Source organism: Mugil cephalus, chromosome 11 (genome assembly GCF_022458985.1).
Source record: "Mugil cephalus isolate CIBA_MC_2020 chromosome 11, CIBA_Mcephalus_1.1, whole genome shotgun sequence".
In the NCBI taxonomy this organism is placed as follows: Eukaryota; Metazoa; Chordata; class Actinopteri; order Mugiliformes; family Mugilidae; genus Mugil; species Mugil cephalus.
In genome coordinates, this window is record NC_061780.1 from 19106591 (window position 1) to 19127667 (window position 21077).

A 21077-nucleotide genomic window follows, 5' to 3' on the forward strand; every position below is an offset into this window, starting at 1 on the left:
GATCTCGTCTTCAGACAAGGACAAACCATTACATTACGCAGCGGAGAGTATATTTTTTTGAGGGGGCAGTTTGAAACTCAGCGCTGGTCCGTCCTGTGTGGAGTCTGTGCGTGTGTGTTTGAGTGGGTTACCCGCAAGCGATCCACTTTCTTCTCACAGTCCAAGGAGCTCAGGTGCACAGGAAACTGAGAAGTTATTGTCTGTTTTCCAGAACTCTGCTCATTGAATCTTCAATTTAAGCAGAAATAAGCAGGTAAAAAATACAAATACGGTCCAAAAAGGAACATAAAATTGTATCACAGTAAAAAAGCCTTCCACAATCCTTTGCCTTATCATATATCCTAACCCTAACCCTAACCCTAACCTTATCATACACCCCTCATCCTGTATACCTCAAAAACCCTAACCCTTTCTCCGCCCCACCATTTAAAACATTTATTAATATAGTTAGCACATTTAATTTCAGTTTCCTGTTTGTAAAAATGAATTTTTAAGCAAATAATACACTTCAGTCTGCTACAAAAAATTATATAATAGGTCTGTCTGGGTTCTCAGAGACCCCTGATTCCAATAGATTTTTACATGCTCATGTGTAGTATTGGTTTTGACAGTATTTTTATGCAAGAGTTTGTTTCAACTGTTTCAAATAACACGCTACACATTTCTTTGCCTTCTTGGCGAACAAAGTAAATGACATTGCCATGCTCTTTTCCCACTCAGGGCTCATACTACACACAGGATTTGAATGAGGTCAGAGGAAAAAAAGAAATCTCTGAGTCATCATTTTTAAGATTTTCACCCATAAACAATGAGCAAATAAAGAAAACACCAACAAAATCAAAAGGACATTTTAAGAGTGATTGTTTGGCTTACTCAGCCATATGAAGTTACACCAACTGGACTGACCTTGCTCTGAATCTGCTTTCTGATCCAACCCGTGATCCCACCCAGCAACAGGAAGCCCTGTACATTACTGGTTAAACGCGCCATGAATTATGGGCTAAGGTTTTACCCCGGAAGAAAGTCCTTTCATGTCGCAAATTGCAGTGAAAGAAGGAATGGCTCTCCTGTGGCTTTAGCTGATGAGTTATGTTGTTAGATGTACTGAAATGATACATTTACGCGGCAAATTAAACCGGAGCAAACAGACAGCAGGCTTGAGAACGAGCTAACTCTGCTTTCTCATTTTTCTCAGTTCTCAGGTCCTCGCTGCTCCCCACGCTCAACAAGATGTGCCAGTCAGTCACAGGACAGGACGCCCTGCCGGGCTCCGGAGATCGTTGCCTCTATGGGACAGATGAGGAGCAGGCTCTCTTTTTTTTTTTTACCGATCAGCCTGGCTGGAAATCAGGAATGCCCTCCTTCCTCCACCTCCTCATCCTCTGCCACTACCTCCTCCTACTCCTCCTCATCCTCCCTCCTTTCCCTAATGGCTCATACCAAACTCACCGGGAGATCTGTGACCACACCGTCCTCAGACCATGAGAAGACTGCCGCCACCAGCTTCCCCAAAGGTGGAGGATTACGAGTGCAAATGCTTTGCATCTGTGCGCCTTCTATCTGTGCATGCCACAGTGCTGCTTCTACGCAATGTAATGGGTGTAATGGAGTCAAAGTTTCCTTCTCGGGGCTTGCACGTCTTTGCCTTGAAAACAGAAAGAGACAATAGACCAATAAATATTAGTCATATTTAACATCACTTCTGAAGCTTTTATTCATGACCCACTGATGAACTGGAGTCGTTTAAATGCCTGTGTAAGCAAGGGAATGGCACTCACAACATCAAAACGCATCCGTCAGTGCCCACGCTTGTCGTGACCTTTTTATTTTAAAATCACAAGAAGATGTTTCACTACTGTTCTGGTATTTTTATCATTTTATTTTTTTACGAGGACATATTTTTTTCCCCCCCCGCTCCCTTTCCGTTGTGTTTCTTTGCCTCAGTTTGTTCTCTTTACTGCCCCTTTCCCTGGAGTTCAGCTGGAAGTGCTCTGTTTTCTCCACAAGAATTTTATGACTCTCCAACACAGTGTTGAGACACAAAACACTTAAGCAGCTCTGGAAAAGACGGCGGGACGGGACTGACAAACAGGGACACAAAGCCTTGGAGGAGCGGGGAGGAGAGAGATGGATGCAGGCAGGAAGAGAGTGTGTATTTGCATGTGCGTGCGTGTCCAACATTATCCAGCAACTCAGTGTGATGACCAAGCATTTCTTTGTTTGTTTTTTTTGTTTTTTTCTTTTCTCAAGTTATTTTTTAATCTCGCGGGAAGGGTGTTCGGCTTCCAAAGGGCATACGCCATCGAGTGTACCTGTTTTGCCCAGTAACGCTCCAGCCTGACGACGATGAGCCAGAGCTCGCACGCTTAACGGTTCACAGCAACTCTATGGCGTCTGTTCAATGTCTTTCTGAGGGTGGATGTGCATTTTTAGGGCCAATAAGTGCACAAGTGACAGGGGTGGACGGAACAGTTCGCCTCAGATTAATCAGATTCGGTGCAATAACCCTGCAATCCTAGAAGTCTGAGGAGAATTCAGACTTTCATTTCCAACCCCTCTGAAGTAGACAAAGAGGTAATTTGGGAAAGCATCTGGATCCGGTGGCAAAGCAGGCCAAGCAGCAGTGTACGTTCCTATTCCCAAAACCCCCTCTCCACCCGGCGCCCCCTTTCCCCTTCCAACCACCACCCTCGTCTGTTTATCATAGGATCTCCAACACACAATCAAACATGAAAGGATGAGTGCTCGCAAGAGCCTTTCTAGATTTTGTGGAAATGTGACATCTCTGGAAACATTTAGCCTGTCATAGCTGCCGCTGCTCTTCAAAGAGTGCCGAGAGGAATAGATTAATGTTGCTTCTGTAACAAACCTTCTTCCTGTCTGTTCCCCTTTCCTACTAAACACGCTGGCTCCCCATATCTACTGTAATCATACACAGAGATTACCGACTGCATAATCATAAATCAGCGAATCATTTTGATATGTGCGCTCGTGCGTCGAGATGAAAAGGAATTTGTACTTGATTTTTATATGGCAAAATGTTTGCTTCTGTATCCCATTATGTAATCTAGATTTCAACCAAGCTATGTGGCATATAGATTGGTTGAAATATGCCTTTGAGTCGCGGCGACCAAATGGGAAAGGCATGTGAACACATAGCTTAAGGTTGTATGTAATAATACCAAAGGGAGGTATAATTTCTGTTACGCTACGCTACGTTTTCAGCTTCAGGAGAGGTCAGTAGGAATTACTGAATGTATGTGAATGCGTCGCCGCGGGGGTTTTAAATGGGATATGTCAACATACGAAATTAGTGTATTGAATGTTGAATATGAGAGCAAATATATACGTTGATGCCTATTTTAAAGTTATTGAAGCGGGTGAACATATAAAAATCTTCAAAACATTTTTAGGTTACCCTTGTGTATGCTGCCCATTGTGGTTCTGGTTGTGCTTGTGTGAAAGAGTAATTAAAACCTGTCAAATTGAAAAATTTAATCCTGCTCCATTTTTATCTCGTGGAATTAAAACAGCTGGTTTAGTTTCTACTTTATTGACCGTTTGCAGCCTTTAATTCCTCTAATATTCTTCTATCATGATTGTTTTCTTTCCTTCTGAGACAATTGATAGTTTGCTTCATTCTTGCAGTTATTCTGTAAATCCTCACATAGGAGCTAATTAAAAGATATAAATGGGCACAGGTACAGTACTTGCAAACTGATTTGTAAACTGCAGAAACTAGTGAAATAGAAATGAGAGGAATAAAAACCCTCAGTGTGTTTGTGAGAGAGAGTTCACGCTTCCACTTCGAGGGACATTACACTCGCCTCCAACTACTACTTTTCCAACATGTGTGCATCCTAAGCCTGTTCCTTACGCAAAGTCTACGTTTTGGAAATGTGTCACAGTGATTTACCTCGTGAGTTTTAAGATGAGCCACACACGCTTAAGTGTCCTGGAGATAGACAATGAAAACCCACCAGCTCCAGAGCAGCCTTCCATAGCTGCTCCTGACCTTTGACCCCTCTGTGAAGAAGGTCAGATAAAACAAGACTTATAGTTACTCTGACATTTTCTGGTATTCTGAGTTAGTCCAATGTAACAATGGTAGATTAGTAGTTGACCGTACTCAAACCCAGCATACGTAATACTTTTTAATTAAAAGAGATACCTTATGTGAGTCAAGATAGACCTACACTACAGGTGAAAACTTTTAGAACACTCCAATATTTCTTTCTTTTTTTATTTATTGAAATGTAGCAGTTTAATGTCTCATTTTACTAAAGAAAGAACAGACCAAATAAACAACTGAAGTAAAAAAAAAAAAAAATCAATTAATATAAAACCCCAAATTTATTATAATATATATATAATGTATATACATTCTTTCTTTCTGAAATGGAAATCAAATATTTTTCAGAGAATTCTTCCCAGTTTTGTTGCAGAAGGTCCCAGAAATGTGTTTCACTCTTCTGGGGTTAAAGGGGCTAAAGTCTAGAGACTAGGCCGCCCACTCCATGATTTCAAGCTTTCTATCTTGTTTTTATCCTGAGGTAGTTCTGGAACAGCTTGGACTAAAGTTTTGGGTCATTATCTTGCTGTAGGATGAAGCCCTGACCAACTATACCAGAGGGTACTGCTCGCTGTTCTAAAACTTTTGACCGGGAGTGTATAGAGAATAACTCTCACCCTAATATGAGGAGAACCACTGTCAAAAAGAGCAGAGAAAACATCCAAAATATAATTCATGCACATGCTCCAAAGACTGATTTTTAATAACATAAGTAAATAGCTGAAACATGCAGGAGCCAGATGGGCAGGGGCGCTGCCAGGAAATTTGGGCCCCACGTAAAAAAGTCACATTGGGCCCCGCTCCCTCATTATAAAGGCGGAAGGGTCGGTCCGTGTACCGTTCGTTAATTTGAATTTCAATTCAGACCAGAAATATCAAGACTTTTTTAATGTTTTTTTGTTTTGTTTGTTTTTTCATGTAGAAAACACTAACACTTCTTCAGTACTCAGCACCAGAGTACCATGAAGTACAATGAGGCCGTTTCAATATAGGCAGTTGAATATTAGAAATAGAGGTTGAAGTTTGACATTGACGGTTTTTCCATTTTATTCATTTTCCAACTGCAATTCAAATGAATGAATGGTGCACGGACCCTAACTAGCCTGTAGCTATTTAGCTTATTTCAATATAACACAGAGGGCACACACCTTTCTTACAGAAGATCTGTATCACATGTTGGCACCCATTTCTTGTCTCTCCTTTTGTTCTTTTCTTAAACCTGGGGCAGTATTGTGACAGATGTAGCTACTATGGACAGGTGCCTGTGCAACCCATGCTAAGGCAGGAACAAACCATTTCATGCAGAATCATGGGGGAGATTGGTCAATATTATTTATCTCATGATTAGCGGACATTTGACTTTTCCTGCCAAAAAGAGCACTCATTTTACTGCTATATTTTATTATTCTGTTACAAATGATATTTTTATGATGATGGTTTAATAATTTTCTCTCTTTTTTTTTATCTATTTACCCTTGGAATTGTCTTAATGTTTCCCCCTATATGGCACCACTGCAGATGGATGATAGATTTCAAATTGTGCATATCGACTTTGGATCAAATTCCAAATTGTAGCCATTTAATAGCAATATGTTTGCCTAAAATATGTTGCCGAGGTCCTTTTATATGTTTTATTATCAAACAAGCTAACTCTGAATGTTGATGGCTCCCAATAGTGACGAAGGAGGAAGAACTGGAAGCCACATTTAATAACCAGAGACACTGCGAGGCCTTTCAAAATGACGGCAAAGAGCCAAGAGCATTATTTCATTTAATATACTTGGAAGTTTTGGTTTCTGACATGCATACACGAGTAAATTGCAAGTCCAAGTCGCCGCAAAGGAGCTCTTCTCCACCGGAGCCTTTTCAGGGCGCTTTATGAGCAAGAGACGAAGACAGAAATACAGGGACAGAGATGGTCAGACAGAGGGAAAGGAATGCTGTTTACTCATTGCACTCATCCATAAGAGGGCTCCCCCTCAGCAGTGAGTCGGCCGGACATTGCCTTGGGTTCAGGACCACATCCAGCGAACGCCCGCCCTCTCCTCCCCCCTAAAATCCTCGACCCTAAACCGCCACCACTTTACCAACACAAAAAGATGCGGCACGGCACTTTCCTTTTCAACCTTGCATGCAACTCACCCCCCTCACTCCTCACCCTCCTCCCGCCAGCCACACCACCCAATACACACTCACTCACACACACACACACACACCCCTGGCCTCCCCTTTTCCCACCTTTGTATCAGCTGAAAGGCATATGGTTACTGCCATCCGATTCCCCCCTTGGCTGAAAGTGCCTTTCACTTTACCGCAGTTCACAAAGAGGTCAGACTACGGCAAACAGAAATATTGTGTGAGAGAGCTCCCTTTTTTTTTTTTTTTTGTTGCCTGAGCTAAGAGATGTGAGAGACACAAGAATAGCAGGGGGAGAGAGAGAGTCTCTGATAAAGTTACATCTGGTCAAACAAACCTCACTCCATTCCTCATGCCAGAGCGGCAGAATTTATGTTGTAGTGAATAAAGAGTGGTATTTGAGAGAACTGACAGAAACTAACCTCAGACATGGTCAGCCATACATCATTCATTCATCTCCACATCCACGCACCACGTTCCTCGGGCCAGGTCGGATTTCCTGGTGGTGCTCGAACAGCTGCGGCTTGAAACGTGCAACAATGGGATTTTCAGTGGAGTCAAATTGAGATAAATCCAGGAATGAGTAGAGAAGGGTGCCCCGCGTGAGGTGACGCTCACAATGAGAAAATCAATCACCTGGCGGGCAGGTGGGGTTGATAGGAACGACGTGTTAGAAATATCACAGTGGCCGGTGTGTGTGTAACACGATGAGGCAAGTGTTTCGGTCACAAACCCCCGTGTCCTCTGGGCTATCTAGTCTCTCCGGCTCTCTTTGTGCTGCTCTAGTAAATGATTAATAATGAGTGTTCCTCTGCTGACCTTGTTTGTTAAGAGACTTGTACCTGATAATTTTCCACAGTTTGCGCACAAAAAAAGGAAAATCATTTCTCCCGGAGCCACTTCTCCCGTTTCAGAACATCTCCCCGCGTCGGTTGAACGACTCATAAAACGAGGCGAGCTCTTTGAACCGTCGCAATCTCTACCCCAGTGTCCCCATTGTTAACCTTAATAATTGTAGCCATGAGTTGCGGGGTAAATTTTCAATCGCAGCCCTGTCATTAGGCTGCCTATAGAGGCACCAATTTATGGCCAATATTTTTCTTGGCATTAAATTGCCTGAGATTTGATTTCTAAATGGGAACTCAGGGGGAACCACACCAAAACAGCCTCTGGAAAGAAACCACACAGCCAAAGAGTCTTCAGCACATCAAACACTTCACTGGAAGCTAAAAGAGATTAATTCTGAAAAGCTGACTGGTGTTTACTTTGCCCTTTATGATGGTTCCTTTTAGTAGGATAACATTTGGTGAGAAAGTGTCAGACTCGGTTTTACTCGAGGCCTGCTGCTTTCCCGCAGACCAGGGACTCTTTGAGGAGGTCTTCCCCTAGCTACCTCCCTCCCGCCCCCCCCCTTCCCGCTTGGGGAACAGACTGACGACCGGCCTGGAAGTGTGCCTTGTTCCACGGGGCCATCAAACATTTATTCATCTCTTAAGCGCTTGCCAATAGCCTCACTCCCAGACCTGGGCACTGCAACCCGCTGGGCATCACAGCTATGACGGCCATATAAAAGATAATGCAGTGGATTTATATAATTTCTGTTCCAGCGTGTGTGTGTGTGTGTGTGTGTGGAAACACAAGCCAAAATGCAAGTGTGTGTATGCGTGTGTGTGCTTATGTATTAGGGAATGCGGTGGTGAGGGTTTTTTTTTTACCCCTGAATGGAAGACTGTCTTGCACCATAAATCTGTCCCTCATTGGGAAGACAAAATGAAAATGGCCCCGTCATAAAACATCTGTAATGGCTCCATCTACCACCAACACATAATGGGGCAATTACCAAGAAGGGGGCTGGGACAGCATGAAGCCTTTAGGTCTCTTTGGTACACCACACAATGCTTTGGTGTATGTGTTTGTGTCTCATGTGCATATGTCTGCGCGTATGCATATGTTTTTGCTTCATTTTAGCTTGGAAACCGCCATGCCAAGACCTTAAATTAGGCACAGAGCAAAAAAAAAAAGAAAAAAAAAGTGCACTTTTGCCTGCTCGTTGACCCCGCATATTGTTCCCCGAGACGACATTCTGCCCATTCAGTGCAGTGACAGACAGGCACATCTAATCTGAGATTGCATTATTGATGCCTGATCTTTTGCGCGGCCCGGCTCGGGCCCTGTGTCTTCCACACCTCGTAATCAAGCATAATTGAGGTTAACTGTACGGCACGACTGAAACGCTAGACAGGTAAGCCGCAGCCTCTCATGATTAATGTAGTGTGTTAGTGTTCTGGGCTCTGACCTTTTGAGATAGGCCAGGCACCATTTTTAAGTGAAAGCTCTGCCTCTGCCAAGTTGTGGAGTTGTCCATCAAGTCCTCCTGCCCCCCCGCCACCTCCCCTTTCCAAAGTCAGATCCTTGTCTTGCTGCCTCATTGCCCCTGACCCATGTTTGTTTGCCTACATGTCTCGTTTTACAATGCAGAACCGAAAACTCTCTCTCTCACTTTTTTTTTTTTTTCACCACGTGGGGACCCTTTTTTAAATTAGGGTATGTCTTATGTAGAGGAGTGAAAAAGTTAATGGACGCTGATAGAGCGTGAATCAGGACAGGAACGAACTGTGACCCCAGACTCTGGGATTGTTCCTCATATTCAAGCCTGAAGTTATTCTGTTTAATTCTTGTCTCCTTACTTGATGAACACGTACTCTAATTGCCCCAGTGTCCAGAGCGGTGAACGCTATTGTCCAGCCCCCACCACCCCCCCATCAGTCAGTGACCCTCCCTCTGCTCTCCACAAGCCTGTGCGGATGTAAATTGGCAGCCAGGTCACGTCCTTGCCTCGTTCCCTAACATGAGCATTGTCAGAGATAACTGTGCAAATTTACTTTTGACTTGACCTCATTCAGACCCTCGCCCAAGCACACAGAGACGCTCTCATGGCCTCGCGGGGAAAACAAAAAGATGGTGGACTGCGAGCATACAAGAAGACAATCTTCCTTTATGCGGAGATTTGCAGGAGAATCTGAAGGTGTACTTGTTAATCAGGGATGGAGAGGACCCGGGTCACCATCTGTAACATAGACCAGGGGCAGTAAATGGATGAGGAGGGGTGAAAGGGCACCCTCAGACATTCCTTTAGAAAATAAACAGAACAAAAACGGGCTTCTCCGGACAGGTATTCCAAGCAGATCTATCAACTTCAGCGTTTGCTGTTTTCTCAGCCTCTAAATGCCTTCAATGTTGCATCTGCAGACTTTCCCAGGTCTGAAAACATAAATTACTTTTTTTTTTTCTGGCACAAACACCGTTTCTACCGCAGTTGAAAGAAGTTACTTTGGCCTCGTCCTCATATTTCAAAAGCCCAGTTGGGAGTGAGTTTAATGCAATTAGCAGGTTATCTGCGGTGAAGTGGAGGTGTCCGCTGTCTTCCTTTTACCGTATGGTCCAACAGGAGGGAGGGACGGCTTTCTGTTGTACCACAGAGGAAGTGGGAGTGGCAAAGACACCCCAGTCTTTTGTTACACTGGGCCTCCTTTGTCCGCAGTTTATTACCTGTCCCTGCTTCTGCAGCATCTGCCAAGTTCAGCAAGAAGTATTTCTGAAGCACCACCAAGCCAATTTACAAAGCACATTTTTTTTTTTGTTTTTCTAAAATGACCACCAGGAACAAAAACAGGGGGGGAAAAAATAAGAAACACGTGACCTCTGGCTTTGAGGCACAAGCAAGTGTATTTAATGTTTGGGGCCGACCCTGCCTTTGTGCTGAAGCCAGTGGTTCAGTGAAAGGCAGCGGTATAGGGGTCACTTCAGGCATCTGCTGCGCCTCTCATCTGCCCATCTGTGAACGCCGCTGCCCTTCTGTCCTCTCACATCCAGGAACACACCCCGTCTGCATAATGTTGCGTGCAAATGCGCACTTATCGCAGACTTGCAAGTCTGTAAGAGTGTTTATATTCTGCATCTGTTTAACAGCATGAGAGGCAGCACCTTGTGCAGCCTTGGCTGGAGAAAGGTGTCAGGCTTTATTACGGGGGGAACTGAGGTATCCGAAAACCGTAACGGCGGGAAGTGGAAGAAACCAGACGAGGAGGGACTCCTCTAGAGGCAGAAAGAAAAACTCAGTGAGGAGAGAAACAGTCACTGAAGAATAAATAACGTGGTTCTTGCTGGGTTTTATCAGTAGCAGTTTAGAAGGCAGGCGTTGGCAGCTTCTTTTTTTGCTCCACTTTCCACGCTCACACCGCGTCCAGTCGACAAATCAACGCAAAAGACCTAAAGTCTCGCAGTAAATTTGCTAATGCGCCTCAGTGCCCGTTTAGCAGAATTTCTGCTTGCCTAGAGTTCCCCGCTGTCTGCGGGATCATCGTGATTTACGCCCTTCCTGTCACTGGTGAGGACATCGCTGATAACAGAGCCGTTAAGTATGAGGAACATTTATGTCTCCGTACGAGCCAAGACGTTTTCTCAAAACTTGGAGGCGCTCCCGGGATTTTCACTTGGAGCAACACCTTGTAGATCTTCACTCATGCGGCCTTCTCCAAAGAGGAGCCTCCACACACAGATGTGGGGTGTCAAGACTATTTGTGTTATACATTCTCCACATTTCTGATGAAAAGGACCCCTCTCTTGGCCAATTTCGGTTTGCTTAGACTAATATATTAAGACCAAGTTTCAAATAAACACAACTCTCTCTCTGTCTTTTTTTTTTTTTTTGCTCTCTCTGCCCCAGTGTGGATGGACGGACAATAAGGCGGCTGTGATGAAAAACTTTATAGGAACATTTAACTTAAGAGTGAGGGATTGAAGCGGGTAAACAAAGCATTCCTTTCCCTTTCATCACCATTTAACTGTTCCCTTAACATTCAGTCTCACCTCCAGGCCAGTGCCCACCAGACCGAGGAACTTGTCAAATAAATATAAATCAAAAGGTAAAGGTTTATTCCGCAAGTTAACATGCGGTTGCTTAGAAATTTAGACTTTAGATCAAGCAGCCTAACGGCATTTCTAATCTTGAATCAGCTGCAAAGCCTTCGTTTCTGGCCCTGAAAAGATTCACGTGGGGGTGGGTGGGGGCAGTGTCTCTCAGGGTGCGCTTGTGAGCGGCGGGGATAGCATGGCTCGCAGCAGCACCCGGCGACGGCGCTCCAGACTCATGGCCTGGAGGGCCATTCGGTTATACTCAGGGGAACGGTCGTTGTGTCAGTCATTTGCAGCGACCGCTAAAGAGTGCACTTAGCATCCTCTGTTTCCCCCTAGCAAACATGTGGGAAGTGACATGATACTGTACAAGAGCCTGGACAACATATAACATTTCAAAGCAATTTCCTAATTGTTTCCAGGCCAAGGTCGACAGCTTATATGGAAGCAATCCCTTCTCTCAGACTTTCTTTCTCTTTTTTTGTTGTTGTTGTTGTTTCCATCCACAGATTGGGAAACATTAAAGTGTTAAGTAAACTTGACCCAGGCAGGGCTAATTCATTGGGAAATAGCTGCGGTTTGTGCATTCAGTGCCATATCAGTAACAGACAGAAAGACAGACAGCGCATTTCCTTCTGCCCGGATGGTCACCATATGCTGATACGGTTTCTGCGGTGCAGTCCTGAGACATCCAGTCACTGAATAATCACATTTGTTGTCTATGATGAGAGCGTGTATACAAAGGGTGAGAGTAGATGTGACCTGAAGGCAAAAGGTATATGTGGTCCAGATGCACTGTTCACGTTTCGGGGGGGGGGGATGAAAAATGTAAGCTCAAACAGACTGTATATCTACATGAAACTGTCTCAAATGCTTTCTTACTCTTCAATGTGACTCCTTTTGAGGTTCTTAGGCCGTGATTAAACTACTGAATCACTCGGTAAGAGGAAAATATTATGATTGCATCAGGTTTTTACAATCAGTGACAGGATAATTTCTCTCAATTTAAGTAATCTGCTGATAAGAACTGAAAACAACTGCTAGGCCTTGTGTTTTTGCTGAAAAAGAAATGTCCTTAATGGATCTTTTGGGGTTTTTTTTGCAAGGGATCTGTTAAAATAACATTAATTTGATGAAATGAAGGGGAAAAAAAAACAACAACATAGAAAAAACGATGGTGTTAATCATCAGAAGTGCCAGACTGTTGGGCTTTGTTTTGAATTTTATTTGTACAGTAATGGTGTGGAATATTATCCAGTAATATATGTATATAAATGATCTTATATATCATTGTAAAAGCTCTTTACACTCTAACTGAATGCACCTCAAAACTCAGATCCTATGCAATGATGAGGTAGACATTAATAATGGTATTTTCCGCCCTCTGCAAAATATCGAATACACCTTAAATTACTCTTATCAACGTAAGAAATATATGATTATCATGAAACTCTGTACATCACAAATAATAAAATAATTATAGAATAGAAATTATACCGATTTGAGTGCATTTTGTATATTTACAGAGAAATGCCGTTTGCTCATCTCTTCATTCGTTGCACTTTGTATAGTTTTCGACTGTACAAATATTTACAGCTCCAAAACAAAAACAAAAAGGAAACTGAACAGCAGTGCATTCAAAGCTAATGTGCATTTAAATATCGTCTCGTTTGAGAGTCCTTTTTCGTTTTTTTTCTTTTCTTTTTTAATATTTTCGTCATCGGAGAAGACAAACTCTCGCTGACCACATGTCCTTGGCGCAGTCAGTTGTGTGGAAGTGCATTTCGTAAAGATGCAGACTTTTGAGCAAAAAAGTTCGCCTCACTTATGTGTGCTTTCTCTCTCTCTCTCGCCACTCTCTCTATTAATATAATTGTTTCTACAACAGGGCCCCGGTTTAGGCAAAAGTCTGATTTTGTGTCCTTTCTGTTCGCAAATGGTCATGATCCGAGCGTCTCTCAGCTGGTCTCCATAAGGCAAAAAAAAAAAAAAAAAAAAAAAAAAAAAAAATCTCTTGAAGGCATGACCGCCGTAATCTTATCTCCTCCCCTTGGACCAGTCGGTGTTTGGTAGATTAAACCTCAGGCCCATTTATTATTATCATTACTTAGATACAGGCACTTGCTCGGGCCTGTAATGACTCCAGAGTGGCAATCGCTGCCTGGATGCATAGACCCAAAAGTTCAGCCCGGTAGCAGAGCTGCAGCGACGCGCTGCTGACAGGCAAAGGCCGCTGTCTTCTGGTCTCGGCGCGAACAGGTGCGCAGTCGGACTCAAAGGTTTCCCATCTCTCCTTCAGTCAGAGCGCACATGGCACCGTGTGAGCCAAACGGAGACGTCTCATTCTCTGGGAAACGAAAGCATGTTTGCTGAGTGATAACTTGCTGCATGGATGACAATTAATGTGCTTAACACTTTAAGGTAGAGAGCGTAAGGTAATGTGACTGTACTGAGTCTGAATAAATAGAAGCCGCCGCCTCGTGTGTGCATCCCTTTTGAATAAAGACAAGGCGCGTCAAGCGCCAAAAGCATTTCAGACCCGTGGGGACTTTATGTCTCCAACGTGGGACCCATGAAGCCTTCTCTTAAAACGTGTCTGTCCTTTAAAGTTATTAGTGAACAATGGCCGCTACCTGCACCCACACTGCTCCACCACCATGTCCTCGTACTGTTTGTACACCACGTTGTTGCCCGAGTCTATGTACAGGATGCTGATGGGGCTGAGTTTGGTGGGGACGCAGCAGCTGGGCGGGGTGCTGTTGGGGTCCATGGAGTTCATGAGCGTCTGTATGATGGCGTGGTTGGTCGGCTCTAGGTGCGACCTCAGGGGGAAGTCGCACACCCCCTCGCAGTGGTACGCCTCGTAATCCAGGGGCGCGATGATCCAATCGTCCCAGCCCAGTTCTTTGAAATTCACGTGTAGCGCCTTTTTGCTGCATCGGGACTTGGATTTCTTTCCGTGCCTCTTCCCGTGCCGGTTGCTCAGCGCCGTCCTCCTCCGCCGCCGGGGCCCTTCTCCCTTGACCCCCTTCGGAGGCGACGTCCCCTCCTCCTCTGTCAGCCTCACCACGGCCTCCACCTCCTTCTCGCCCACCGACCTCCGCGACTTGATCTTCTCCTTCATCTCGTTGAACAGGTTCTCCCTCTTCTTGGAGCGGGTGTAGGCAACCAGGATGGCCTTCTCCTGCTGGGACCGGCCGCTCCTGTCCAGCCCCAGCTGCCTCAGGTCAACCTCGGTGTCTGATTTGCCGAGAGTGACCCTGAGCTGGAAGCAGAGCTGGTTCCCCTGCTGATAGTAATGCTGCTGCTGCTGATGGTGATGATGGGGATGTTGATAATGATGCTGGTGCGCCTTAAACATTTCCCACACGTTCAAAACCTCCCAGCCGGCTTTGGTGGAGTCCAACAGGTCCAGAGACCTGGAGTCCAGCAGCCTGTCTGAGCGGCAGGGGTAGAGCTGGATGTCGTAGAGGCCCGTCGTCTGCAGGGAAGTCTGCAAATCCCCGGGCGCTCTCCTAAAGATCCTTAATTCCGCCCCGACCAGCTCCTCTTTTTCTGAAAGGGTTGAGACATCAAACAGATACTTTTGTCTTCGCAGAGGAGAGTGCAAAAGATCGTCTGCAAGGATAAAAGAAGAAAATAATTGCAGTCAGATTCACTTAGGGTGTACAGTGTTCAGAGAGAGAGGGAGGGAGAGGGGGAGGGAGGGGGGCTGACATTCTCCCACAGAGGCCTTCTCTCTCTTTCTTGTTTTTTCAAATGTCCATCCTGAACATGCTTCAAATAAACCATAACTGACAAGTTACCTCAGTTGAGAGAAGAATGACCGTGATTATATTACTCGAAATAACACATATTATTACTATTATTTCTCCCAAATTAGAATTCTAGTCGCGCTTTTTGCACCTTTATAATCCTAAATGAGGTTAAAGTTTACTAAGTCAAGTTAAGGTTTCCTCTATACACTTAATTTAATTCCTTACCAATGTGTAGGAGACAAGCGTCATGATCTCTTCTCGCTTATTTTGTCCACTTGATATCAGAGCTATACTCAACAAACTTAATTTTTCTAACAATCCAACACGATCTGTCTATATTTGAATTCGACCCAGGTTTGAATCAAACCCAATGTGCCTCTCTCTTTTTTTAATTAAAAATAGCTACCCTTTCATTTCATGTGCTGACAGATTGATTCTTCATTTCTATTTAGAGCTGAAGAAAACTTATCTTTTCCCCCGAAAACTTTAAGAAAAGGAAAGAAAAAATAATAAATAAAAATAAATAATAAATAAACAAACAAGCAGACGAGTAATGCGACGGGCCCTGGGTGCTGCCAGACACAACGGACCGTAGGCGACACACTGTACACTCAACTGAACAATACACAATTAATGCATTATTCCCTGGTGGAGACCCAGGAGGCCTGCAAATATTTCACCAATGCAGAGCAACGAGGGTGGAAGACAACACTGAGACACACGATAAAGGGCTTGAATACGTATTAAATATTAAATATCTGCTTTTAAATACGTGGAGTATTAATTTAAATGCATACACAACTGTGTTAAATTGTAGTTTGGATTGGAGTAAAACATGTCAGATTAAGTTGCACTATACCCCAGTAGAAATAGTTTAATGTTTTTTTCTGTGTGTGTAATTTCCGCTATAAAATACATTTATTTATAGATTAAAAACAGGAATTTTGTATCTATGGATGAAATAATTATCTAATTTCCGGTGTTTTTTTATTATTATTATTTTTTATTATTTCAATATTTGTTCCCAAAACTAACGTCAGTTTGAGTAAAGGATAAAACTTTTATCTAAAAGATTTAATTTAAATTCAAACTAAATTTAACAGAGGGATAGTCTATAACGGATGGAGTATTTTTACGTCTGTCTAAAGAAATCTAGACCTGAAAATTGAATTAATGATTCATGATATGCGATCCTTAATTTTATTTTTTCCCCCCCTTGTTGTTTGTCGTGATTTCTGTCTGTACGCGTTTCTTAATTAAAGTGACACGGCTCCATCTAAACACCACTGTGATATAATTTGTTAAAGTTGCTCCAAAGAGATATTTGAATCTGGCTGTCAGTTTCCCCTCTGTGAACCCTGCCGAGTCGAACAGTAAAAGTAGATTGAAACCTTGTGCTCCTTTCGGTGACTTTGTACGTCTGGTTTGCATTAGTTGTTTTTTTTTCCTCTTCTTTTTTTCTTTTTTTTATAAGACCTCAAACAAATCGAATACAAGTCCGGCAAATAATTAACAGTTCTCAATTCCCATCTTCCTCATTAAAGCACTTCCCCTCTTATATTTCATCTCACCCTGCCAACGACAACATTCCCCTTAAAAGCGCGCCTGCACGGACTGACTGACGGACGGACTGACTGAACAGGCTGTTGGAAATACTGAGAGTTATTTGCGGTGACAGTTTTTAAAAAAATGGACAATTTTCTTAATTTCATTATTATGTAAAAAGCCAATTTTTCCCATTACGGGTAAGATGCTTGACGGTGGATAATTGGGGGAGAATGCGGTGGATTTTATTGCTTGCTCAAAGCCTGCATCCTGTGCACTTTTGTTTGACTTTGATGGTTGTATTTGAACAAATGCAAAACATGTTTTTGTCATCTATGCCTCTGTTTGGAGACACAGAAAGAGAGTGAGCGAGTGAGTGAGTGAGTGAGAGAGGGAGAGAGGGAGAGAGAGAGAGTAGGAGAGAGAGAGAGAGAGGCCGTGCTCCACCATCTGCGCCTTAATGAGTTACCCCAAGTGCCAAAACTAATTTTCAGATTCGGATTATTCTTTTGTGATCTTGCCTTTTTCTGACCTCCAGGAAACACCCCGCCTGGTTTATAAGCAACTTTCATTTACCTACATAAGTGTGGAAGCACAAGAAGCCGTAAATCTTGTGGGTGCAGGCGGTAAAATTTGTTTCTGCGTGCACGATTAATGCGTAAAAAAAAAAAAAAAAAAAAGGCGAAAAGGGGATATTTTACGCGTCAAAAGTTCTCCCGTGGGTAGGCTATATCTTTCTTGGTCGAGGCGATTTAAATAACGACAATTCCCAGCTGAGGTTCATTGTGCAGGTTAATGCAATGCAACACTTTGGGGATGCTGGGAGGAATCCGAGAAGTAACCAAAGGCACTTGAGCTGAAAGAACGGGAAGAAAAATAATTTTCCGTAATTAAAGTGGCGGTCGCAAAGGGAGGTTCCGCAGTAAGAGAAAAAAAAAAAGAAAAAAGAGAGCCACTTCACAGCGGAGGAAGTGCTCTTTCATTTTTTTTCCTCTCTCGTCGTTTTTTGGTGATGTGCCCATCGTGGCCGAGCTAGGTCATTATGGGAGAATAGACAGTGTTTGATATGTTATGACATGAACACTCAATTAGATCACCGAGTTCAAATACTCCAGTCAGCCGTTCGATGCCAAGCATCTCTCAGAGGGTCCAGCTCGGGGTCAGAGCCAGTGACACATCACATCAAAATCACAGGAGAGAGTGAGGCGTTTTTCCTATCAAATCAGCTCACACTGAAAGAAATGGCCACATGGACGAGCCATTTAACTTCAGATTCACTCTTGTGACGTTGTTGTGAATGTGCTCAGCCGCTTGACTGTATAGAAAAACTGAAAAAATAAAAAAAAAATAAAAAAAATAAATAATTTGGAGTGTTAAGTTCGAGTAAAAACAAATAAAAAAAAGCTTCGAATTTTGAAACAAATCCATCTACCTGTTTTTATAATTTCATTGAAATTATGTGGGGGAAAAAGTGGATTTCCACGTGAATAATTTCAGCTGGTCCTCGCCGACTCTGGACTTTAAAAGTTCATCACCATAATGGACATTTTTTACAGCGTCCGAGAGCCGAGGCTCGGAGCGTTTCAGGCAGGATGGAACGCAAACAAAGATAGCTTTTATTTCTCTCTCAAAGATTAACTAGACTTATGTCCCCTTGTGTGTCTTGGATGTGTTTGTGTTTATCAGATTGTGTTTGTTCTCGTAGGCCGGTCAAATCACTTGGTTACACATGTTAACTGACCCAAACACCTGCTTCTCACACCGACCCGCTCTGCCCTTGGCCCCCAGCTCCCTTTGTCAGCACAAGTTGGCCAAACCGGTAACCATAATGGAGACAGATTGAACGTTTTAACAAGAGCCGCGTTTTTACCGATTTGACTCTATTTGTTAAAAGCCAACGAGCACTTGAGGGTGTTTGCAGATTCATGTAAAAATAAAACGAAAATGAAACAACCAACAAGTGTTTAAACTGGAAAATAGTATCCCCTGTATTCACGTGGAGGCTTGGGGGTAGAACAGTTTTTTTTTTTCTGCTGCAGTCTGCACTGACATTGATTTACAGCCTTCATTTAGAAAGCGCCTCAATTAGTGTTTTACTGTCGTGTTACCCTGAGGTTAATTTAAGAGTAATATAACTTAATCCTCGGAAAAAGTTACATGCTTTGGCAACTGAGCGCCAATCGGATCCGAAATTTACCACAAAGCGTAGCACTTTGCGAGGAACAACAAATAAAACTTCAGCTTCCAAATCTTTACTTTGATTCAAGGCTTATTTCTTATGATTTTACGAGATTTTATGGGCGTAAAGTGAGCGCCCGAAAACTCCCCCTGCTTACTTTAAAGCGTGCGTAAAAGTTGTAGTGGTTGGCCGTTTTGCCGTTTTTACGCGTTACTGTCGTTTTGACCATATTTTAGTTCTAACCGGAGAATATTAGAGCGGTCCGATGTAAAAAGCCAGAGCCTCGGAATTAGGCAAACACTGAGCTGACGGAGTTGGCAGTGGATTGTAACCAACCTGTTCCTCTGTCCACAAAACTTGTTATGGTGTTGGCAGATTTAGAAGAGCGGAAAAAGCTGGCGTTTAGTCCGAGCTTCTCTGCAGCCGAGTATGTCCTGTATATAGACAGCATGTATTCGTGCGGAACAATGGCGTCCTTTGGGTCTTCTTTGTGATGTCCCACAATAGGATGCGAAGACGCGAGGATGTCTTTTAAGAATTTGGATGACCTTTGTCCGTTCTGATGAGAGATCCTGGCTCCCCTGTTCCTCCTTGGCGCCGAGGGAGAGATGATAGCAGCAGACTGGAAACACGGTATATTCCCAAGTAAAACAAGGAGGAGGCCCAGATATATCGTAACGACTCGAGATGCGTCCATGGCTGGAAGGGTCACCGGGAGATGTTGAGACACTCTTTTCGTCCCACCTCGCTCAATAAAGTTGGATTTGGGGTGCCGCCGGAGCCGGAGATGGCGTGCGCTTCAGGGTCGGAGAGCTGCAACTTTTGCGCTCTCCGGTCGCACCAGAAGAAGTGCGTTTCTCGCTCTGGACTCCACACAAGAGCGGAGGCTGTTGGGCCGAGAGGAACACGCCCACATGGCGGCTCAGTGCAGGGCTTCCCAAACAATTTCATGTCACAGACTTTCAAACAGACGCGCACTAGAGCCAAAAGACTGCCGGAGGGTACAGAGAAAGCAATCAGTGTTGGAAACTTTATTGTCGGTTTTACAACGCAAAGCATAAGTGTTTTGAGATTCTATGTTTTACTTATTAATAGTACTATTATTATTAGAATTACTGCACGATAAAAACCTTACTTAGGGTCTTTTGTGAATCACATTACATAGAAATTAATTTCGTGTGCATTTCCCTCTATCGTCTATTGTAAACTACCGGTTTAAACTGAAAGCTTCTTTTCAGAAGGATAATGTCTCTGTCATTGACACATTTGCGAAATTGGTCCAAACTGGTTTCAGAAACATTACAACAGAGGGGTAGTTCTTCTTATCACAACGTCTTTGACAGCTTGAAAGCATCCAAGGACGATCACATAAAATTAGATTAGATTAGATTTTACGCACAGATGGGTCGAAGACGCACAGCGTGACCATAAAGTTGTGAAATTTTAAAGAGGAGACAGGAATCTGCCTAAAACGATTAATATTTAGAACTATAGAAGTGAGTACTATGATAGTGAATGAGGACAAAATACTGTCAAAAATAATAATAAAAAATGATAGTTATTAAGAGGTAAATCTATAATGTTTGAATGTATTAACAAGTTAGACTAACTTCAGTCTTAAGAGACGGGGGCGTCACTGAATATCTTGAGTCCTCAAGTCACTTGGGTTTAAATGTAACTTGGAGTGAGGACGGCGTCTGAATGTGGAGTCAGTCAGAGGCCCCTGAAGAGTAATGATAGACTCTAGCGGCCTCTAGTGGTCACTTTGTTCTAATACAAGAGAGGAAACGAATATCTCCCGCAACCGCATAAAGAATCCAGCACAGAAGAAAGCTTAACACTAACACATAAAGTGTGTGTTCTTACAAGGCAACTCAAAGAAAACTGTGATTTTTGTATAGAAATAACCTTGTAGGCCTTCATTAATACAAAAGTCGAGAGGTGACCATTTTATGTTTGTAAGTGCAGTGACCTGCTGTCAGATTCAAGGGGAGCGTTAGTTAGCAATAAAAAAAATTTGTTTAATACTAAATGGTAATTTTTTATTATTATTATTAAAATTCTCATGGTGTGTGTTTTCCTATGCACTGCGGTGTTAAACTGCTCATTTCACATAAAATGAATAGCAAAGTAAGCTTTGTGAGCTTTATGTGTGTCTGCATTGTTGTGTTTTGCATGTTCACTCATTTCTCATTTGTCTTATGTTTCCTAGGATCAGCCTTCACATGTACAACTCTCTGGGACTGAAGGTAACCTGAATGAGAGTCCGCCATGACAAATTTTCCCACCCGATACATTCTTCTGTCCTTATGCACCGTGGTGTTAAAGGGTGGTCTTGTTTCATAAACACAATTTGACTCTTACTTCTTGATGAGCAATGAATGCAACAACTAGTGCGAAGGTTCTCAGTCATCCAGATCATCGTGTGTTGCAAAAAACAACAGCAAAACAATGCTGAAAACTAGATCAACTG

General features: G+C 43.2%; 1 protein-coding gene across 1 annotated transcript; it reads right to left on the minus strand.

Moving 5' to 3' along the window:
• Positions 1-12285: 12285 nt before the first annotated feature.
• Positions 12286-19484, minus strand: gdf6a (growth differentiation factor 6a). The gene is made up of 2 exons (XM_047597779.1): positions 18941-19484; positions 12286-14740 (listed from the first exon to the last, which is right to left on the minus strand). The coding sequence occupies exons 1-2, from the start codon at positions 19299-19301 to the stop codon at positions 13752-13754; spliced, it is 1350 nt and encodes a 449-aa protein (XP_047453735.1). The 5' UTR covers positions 19302-19484; the 3' UTR covers positions 12286-13751.
• Between the last annotated feature and the right edge of the window lie 1593 nt (positions 19485-21077).

Excerpts from the sequence above, each read along its gene's own strand:
- gdf6a (XM_047597779.1), bottom strand. The coding sequence starts at position 19,301 with ATGGACGCATCTCGAGTCGTTACGATATATCTGGGCCTCCTCCTTGTT. Across the intron at positions 14,741-18,940 it reads TTTTGTGGACAGAGGAACAG|ACGATCTTTTGCACTCTCCT; the intron begins GTTGGTTACAAT and ends TTATCCTTGCAG.